Below are 8,194 nucleotides of genomic sequence, written 5' to 3'. Positions count from 1 at the left end.
TTCATGACTAACTTTAATCAAATAACAACAACATTGCTCTATACGTTGTTTTTTATGTTAAAGTTGATACAGTGTTCTCTACTGCTGCCTCCGAGTAGTTAGCCGCAGTTATGAGCTCGATGTTGATAATTAAGGGCTATGCAATGAAGAAAAATGTCGCATTTTCATAATACAATGTATTTATATACTCTTCAATACCTAAATCAATTTTTCAATAAAAAATAGAAGTAATATGAGCTATATCCGCTCGTAAAATATTTTCAAATGATGTATTCTCATTGAGACTATTCTGGATTTCTCTATCACACCACAAACCTCTGACGCACACATCTAAACACACCCTTCCCCCACTCTCATCCCTCTCTTACACACACACACACACACACACACACACACACACAGGAGCGCGCACCATCACAGACTGTCTCTCTCTCTCTCTCTCTCTCACACACACACACACACACACACAGGAGCGCGCACCATCACAGACTATCTCTCTCTCTCTCTCACACACACACACACAGGAGCGCGCACCATCACAGACTCACTCACACACAGAGACAGACAGGCAGCCTACAAGTGTGCATTCAATCTGAGAGTAGGCTATGTAATCTAGTATGCAAAAACACAATCAAACATACACATACATGTAATGATTAGATAACAATCTTTTAAAATACACATATAGATATGTAACACTTCTACACATACACAGACATTTCAAATCATACTACACACTAGACATATGTTATTGTCAAGTAATAATTCACCCTTCAATCTCCTACACACATGTTGGGTTTCTATGTTTTATGGGAACATACATTCCACAGGCACAATATTTTTTATATACTATACAAACTCTATTTTCTATCCCTTTACCCTAACCCTACCTCTAAACCCACCTCTCACACAAAACTTTCAGCATTTTTAGATTTTCAAAAAAAATTAATTCTGTGTGATTTATAAACTTGTACTTTCATGGGGACTAAAAATGTCCCCAAAAGGTCACAATTTATTGGTATTATTATCCTTATTTTGTCCCCTCATTTTGTCCCCATAACGTAGGAAATACCAGGACCACACACCCACACATGTCTGTTTTTGTGAATTGTGGGGACATTCAAATGCTGTTTGTAATACTGTACAAACCATATTTTCTATCGCCCTGCTACACCAACCCTACACCTTAAACCTACCCCTTACAGGAAACCTTGTGAATTTTTACTTTCTCAAAAAAACTCATTCTATATGATTTATAAGCCTTTTGAAATATGGGGACATGGGGAAATGTCCTCATAAATCACCTTTTCCTTGTAATATCTATGTCACATCCATGTCATTATACAAATTTGTGTACTCATATGTCACAAAAACATGCACGCACGCACACACACACACACACACACACACACACACACACACACACACACTTATATGTGGTCTAAGGGGAGTCTCCATAGATGTAATGGGTTTTATACTGTACTTCTATCCTAGAAAATAACCTAACCCTGCCCCTCACAGAAAACTGTGAATTTAAAAACACAGTTTAGTACATTTGTAAAGCCATTTGGTTAACAAGGACACAGGAAGTGTCCTCATAAACCATATTTACATTGTAATACCCATGTCATTATACACATTTGTGTATATACCTCATAAACAATGTATTCAAGCACACACACTCTCACACTGTAATCTCACAAAGGCATGTGTTCACTTCACACACACACACACACACACACACACACACAGACACACACACACACACACACACACACACACAATCCGACTCTCACACAGATTCTCCTTCCTACGCAAGCGCACACACACACATTCCCCCTTTCTCGCCTCACACACACACACACACACACACACACACACACACACACACTCGCTCGCTCTCTGTAACACACCCCTCCCCCTTCCATTCTCTCTCTCACACACACACACACACACACATCCTGCCTCGCACGCACACATCACATACACACATTCACATTCTCTCTGACTCTGTAACTCACTTGCACATGCATATACTCAGACAAATACACGCATACAATAACACACACATACACACCCCTCCCCCTTTCACAGGCATCCTGCCTCTCTTCCAATACACACACACACACACACACACACACAGACAACAAACATACACTCCACCCCCTCTCTTCCAAACACACATCCTGCTTTTCCTTTATCATAGTTGTCCACACATATACACACACATACAAAAAGAGTCATCAAACTAAAAGTTACTGACAGAAACCTGTTTGAATGACAGCTCAGATATTGCCATTTATTGCAGTGCAAGTTTAAAATGCATATATTAATAATAAATTATTATATGGTAGTGTTTTTCTTTCTTCACCAATTCCAGTCTCTTCATACAGTAACCAGGTGCTGAATCATTAATGCTCTTCCACCAGAGTTCCTCTATACAGTACATCACCTAAATCACAGACAGACCCAAGCTTGCTAAGATACGGATTTTGAGTATATACTGAACATGCTAAAATCAGTGTAAAGGCACAATGATTCAATCATCATAAAAAAGGCCTCAGAGTCACCTCTGACAAGTTGACCTGGAATAAAAAGCAGAACTTTATGTAGCCAGCAGAGGGCATGAGTGTTTCGTGAGTGTGGATGGGGGAATTAATCCAAACAAACATCAACAGATGGTACACTTAATAACTGCCCACTGCATATGTAACAGGAATGAAAAGCATTTGAATAATAAATGTGAAGAAGCAGCCTTTTAAAGTTATGCATCACTGTTTGTACAGTAGATTGTTCTAGATATTTGAAACAGTAGATTATCATTTTGAGGAGAAATTTCCAGGGATAGTCCACCAAAAATGAATATTGCTTCATCATTTACTCACTCACATTTACTTATGTCCTGCTAAATCTGTATAAAGAAGAAAATATTTCGAAGGACGTAGGGGTCCACAAAAAAAAAAAAGAAAGAAAAAAAGAAAAAGAGATAGATATTTTGGTAACACTTTACAGTGAAGTCTTATTTGTTAATATTAGTTAATGCATAAACTTATGTAAACTAACAATGAGCAATATATTTTTACAGCATTTATTAACTTTTAATGTTAGGTAATAAAAAATAACAATTGTTTATTGTTCTTGTAAGTTAACAGTGTATTAAGTAATGTTAACAGATACAACTTTTGATTAAATATCATAAATAAATGCTGTGGAAGTTCAGCTAACTAATGTTAACAAATGAAATCTAATTGTAAAGTGCTATACATGAGGGTGTGTAAATTATGACAAAATGTTCATTTTTGTGTGAACCATCCCTTATAGATACAAATAAATGCACACATTAATTTTGATATGCAAACAAAAGTATAATATATTAACTCACTTTGATCATCATGGTCAATTAAAAAAAAAAAAAAAAATTGTCTGCAGTGTCTGCTATGACTCAACAATCTAAAGGTCAACAATCTAAAAAGGTAATAAAACCATACAGTACATTTACATTCATTGCTACACTCTAAAATCTAATTTTAATGACCAAGAAATATATTAAAATAACTTTCATAAAATAATATCTTGTTCAAACCCTCCCCTCCTGCTTTCCCCATGCTGGAATGCTGAATTCCAGTGACTGCATCCAGATCCTCTGACTCTCTACATTCTCCATGCTGTAATGAAATTCCTTCTCCTCATTCTTATCATACTGACCTCTTCCTCTCCACCCTTTCATTCTCTTTTTTCATCACGTATCCAGTCTCACTTCTTTATTTTCCCGGCGCCTCTTCTTGTCCTTCGGGACATTGTCTTTGGTGCTTTCTCCATCTCTGCTGGCATAGAGCGGAGGGTGTCAGACGTTTGGCCAGTCCAGTGCACGAGGTCCTGCAGCACTCGTACAATCCACATCTTCAGACCAAAACTCCCACTGGCCACTTGACCATCCAGCTCCTTTCACACAAGCACAGACAAATTGTTAATGAAATTGAGATGTTTTTATCAGAACAGCTTCACATTTTTGAGAAAACAGTGCAGCATTATATTTAAATGGCTGGCTAAACATCACTTCAGCACCTCTTTAACTTTAGCTTCAAATTTTTGGCCATCCACTAGCAGCTGCTCTGTGCTTGCCAACAGGTGCCCCAGACGATCCCTCACAGTTTTCCGTTTTCTCTTGTACTCGCTGTCTTCATTGGAAAATTCTTCGTCCTCCCGGGTAATGACATCTTCCAGAAGTCGCAGACACTCCTTGAGCGCAGCATGCAGGATACATATTTTTTCTGCATCTGACAGCTGAGGAACCAGTGGAGGAACGGACACTAAATAACCTCCGTCGACCGGCGAGGACGGCAGTGATTCACTGTTTCTCTAAACCGTGAGACAAAGGGAATGAGTAGAGGTTACAAGAAACATTAAATGTAATGAGCAGAAAATACCAGATGACGAAATTAATAAACAAACATGTGGTCAACGTACGACAGTGAATGAAAGCAGCAATTAAAAAATAATAAAAGATAGAGCCAAACTAACTCGTATAAACTTGTACAGCCAACACACAATTTCCAAAGGTCACCTGAACATTGTATTTATTTAATTATTGTTTATTTAACAGGGACAATACAGAATAACATTATTGCACAGTACTGAGCAGCGGATGTTTGAGGGCGAACTTGGGTAAACTAGGAAACTTTTTGCAATTGAGATGACTGGGTTAGGCTAGAAATACAACAAGCAATAAACAATCTACAACTTAACACACACACAGAGAGAGAGAAATAATGATCACAATTTATAGTTCAAGCCAGTTTTTATCTATTTAAAACTCCCAAAAAGTTGTATATTCCTTTGAAAGGATATGAATTTTTCAGGATTCTACATTTTTAACAGAAAAAAACATTACAATAATTTTAGCCAATTTTCCTCTCACCTTCAGCCTGAGCTTTTTTTCTCAACTTTAGCCTGATGCCCAAAAAAAAGCATGTTGTTGGCATTTTATTAAGTCACTAATTAATAATGTAGCGCCCTCTGAAGCCTTCAGGAGATCAGCTGGTGTTGTATTAAGGCTGAATAGGAAGCAAATGTTGCTCACCTATTTCTAAAGTTCAAAGACTCCCCTACATTCCAAACCGCTCCCAAGTTTCAGGCTACTTTTCCACCGAAACAAGCTGAAACTCAGAATTGTTTCTACATTCAGGGAAAACAAGAGAGGAGGTGGTGGACCTGAACAATCTGGCAGATATCCAAAAATGTTTTTTTTTTTTTTTTTATTATTGCAACAATCACGCTTTATAATCCAGCAGCACTTTCCATTCGCTGCGCGCACCGACAAGTCTGGATACCCCGCAGCCGCTCAGACAACGCTGTCACTTCTGTAACACAATTCATTTGCTGCTTCCCCCAGACATTCCTTCAACTAAATGTCATGATGCCGATGACTTCAGTTTGCGTCGCACACCATGCAGGTCATAATTAGGAAAGGCTAAACGGTTAAATACAATAATTAGATTAGTTCTGTATAAATAAGCTCTATTTTGAGACTTACGTATAACTCCAGGAGTTGGATGCATTCCTTATGAAGCAGCCGGGCTAAAGCTGCGGTTCTCCCTGCGTGGCCCCGCAACCCATGACGACCGTTTACACTTCTGCCAGCCATTTATACTCAAAAACACCTACTGTTTGAAAAATAACGTTTGAATCAACAGCAGAAATAAATCAGCATATATTCTTGCTTTTATAGGACATCCCCCCCTATATACTATCGTAGGCTGTATAGATGTTAAACGGTGATGATCCTCAGTCGCTGTTTCTCAGTAGCGGTGATTTCACTTTCGCCAAAATATCTCTCATGACTTACAGCACGATTTCCTAAACGCTGTTCTCCCGTTTTAATGTAGCTCTGAATTAGTCGTGACTCCGCCTCTTTATGGGAACGTGGTGCGTTTGAGGGGCCGGGAAAGTCAAGACGGAATTTCATTGGCTCAGATTTCACCTCATAGACCCGCCGCTTAATACCAATGCAAACTGGAAAATATAAATAAATAAAAAGAAAAAGCACCCAATAAGAGTCGTTTGCTTTTAAAGCCTGGAAGGAAATTAATTTTTTTTTCTCGCCTCTGGAATTTCCTATAGGTTTTTAGAATGGCTAATTTTTAGAATAGAGTGGTTTAACTTGCATTACGTTTTGTTTTATGAGTTGCATATCATACCTGAAATGTGAATTTTGAGCATCTACATATCATGATCTATAACCAGCCTACTGTAAATTACGTCTTGCAGTGATAATAGCTCATTTTATTTTAAGTTTTCATCTGTTTTAGATAGAAGGATGTTGTTTGGAGCAGAAGCAGAGTACACGTTTGATATTAAGGCAGATCTTCCCATAAGCAAATATATGTATAAATATTACATCTCCATATATGAAATATATTGTCATATGAAGTAAAAACATATATTAGAAATTGGAACAGTTTCATATATTAACAAATAGGCTTATATCTAGCCCATACAAATAGGTATGAGTAAATACATGGATAGGCTATATATGTTGTGTACATGTATAGCCATCCCAAAATACATGTTGATATTTTATAATATAAAAGATAGACATGTATTTAAGTATGTATTACAAAAACATATATAAGATTTTATGTGTAGCCTATTTGTTTTAATAAAGTTGCATATAAATAATATATACTATTAACATATATGTATAAATGTATATTTTCATCTACCCAGAGAATGTGCATATGTGCTATGGTTTTATAAGTAGGCCTATGCCAATTTTACATTTCCAAATTAAACAAATCATGCGAAGAATCATTAATCTAGAATGATTAGGATGACGGTAATGACATTGTTTTTGTTGAAGCTGCTTTATAAAGCAAATGAATTACTTGGTTTATGCATGTTGTGGCAAGTTTCTTAAATTATTTAATGCATGTCAAGAAATTCCTTAATGACTTTAGATTTGAATACAGAAATAAGCAGCTGCTAATAAGCTGCAGAAAACATTATTAAATTAGACAAAATTTGTAAGTTCAGTTTGTAAATGGTCATTTGAATTCTGCAAAAATCTGCTGTGCTTTCTGCCAAACACTGTGTCGGCAGTCCTTTTATTAGCTATTCACATAAGGAATTGATGTCTATGTGAAATAACAAGGAAGGGTGGTATAAAAGGGTGGTATTCCACTTTTCTATTTTTCTAAGCTTATCAGTGCCCACACCTTCCCTTTTTACAATAGGGAGGCCGGAAAATGTTGTAACCTGTTACTCAGACATTTATTCAAGACATTCATTGTATCTCAAACTGCCCATTTGTCTACCAGAAGTGGAAATACACAAAATTTCTCTAAATTGCGTGAAGTGTCAAAAGTGATGTCGTTAAACCTATATTTCACTCTCAAAGTGTAACAATATAGAAAACATGAACATTTAAAATTTTGAGCATGAATTTTATTGTGGAAATCAAATTTACTTTTAAAGTGAGTTCTATTCTATAACCCACCTTTTACAAGTTGTGAGGCTTACATTATATTAATTATTCCTGTAATTAGGTTGTGCACAAATAATAATGTCATGTTATCTTGATGAATAATTAGTCTATGATGTATCGTTGGTCTGGAAATCAGTAGAGTATTTGCTAGTGCTCATAGTCTGAGGGCCCTATACTGTCGCTTGAATAGGCCATATGGCACACATATTATATATGCACTCACATGTAATCCCTGCCTATATGTGATATATTTCATTTAAATGTGCCTTCTTATTGTCAGTGGATGTATATCAAGTGATGTGAAACATTTCTTTGCATTTTGTGGTTTCACTGGAGGCTGTGGAAAAATGATAGATCAGAACGTGACTCTGTTTGTAGACTGTGCATGAGAGAAGATATACACTGTTGCCATATTCCTTCCGCTACTGATAACGGCTGCAACCAACACTCATCTTAAACATTAAAAATAAAATCCAGTGCCAAATCGTCATCCATTATAACACTTGTTAACAAAGTTGTTCCATAGTGGGGACAAAAAAGTCATGTCCCATCAGTGCCCACTGTAAATGATGCATGTCTCTTGGTGTATTAGGTCTGTTTTAAAAGACTTCAGTATTATTTTAGCATTATTTACATAATATTTCTTGCAATGTATTATTAATTTTAGTTTTTTTTTATTAATTGTAATTAAAGTTTAATTTACATTTTACT

At 36.5% G+C, this 8,194-nt stretch overlaps 1 protein-coding gene across 2 annotated transcripts; it reads right to left on the bottom strand.

Moving 5' to 3' along the window:
• Positions 1-1,932: 1,932 nt before the first annotated feature.
• On the bottom strand, positions 1,933-5,895 carry cntf (ciliary neurotrophic factor). Of its 2 annotated transcripts, XM_058777369.1 has the most exons (4): positions 5,748-5,887; positions 5,534-5,663; positions 4,066-4,359; positions 1,933-3,942 (listed from the first exon to the last, which is right to left on the bottom strand). In XM_058777369.1, exons 2-4 carry the CDS (start codon positions 5,642-5,644, stop codon positions 3,754-3,756), a joined length of 594 nt encoding a protein of 197 aa, XP_058633352.1. In that variant the 5' UTR covers positions 5,645-5,663; positions 5,748-5,887; the 3' UTR covers positions 1,933-3,753. The 2 variants fall into 2 exon arrangements, with proteins under 2 accessions (XP_058633352.1, XP_058633344.1); XM_058777361.1 differs by having other exon boundaries at positions 1,934-3,942; positions 5,534-5,895.
• Between the last annotated feature and the right edge of the window lie 2,299 nt (positions 5,896-8,194).

The sequence above is a fragment of the Onychostoma macrolepis genome, chromosome 01 (assembly GCF_012432095.1).
Source record: "Onychostoma macrolepis isolate SWU-2019 chromosome 01, ASM1243209v1, whole genome shotgun sequence".
NCBI classification, from domain to species: domain Eukaryota; kingdom Metazoa; phylum Chordata; class Actinopteri; order Cypriniformes; family Cyprinidae; genus Onychostoma; species Onychostoma macrolepis.
The sequence above is the reverse complement of the archived record's forward strand: the minus strand, read 5'-3'. Positions and strand labels throughout refer to the sequence as shown.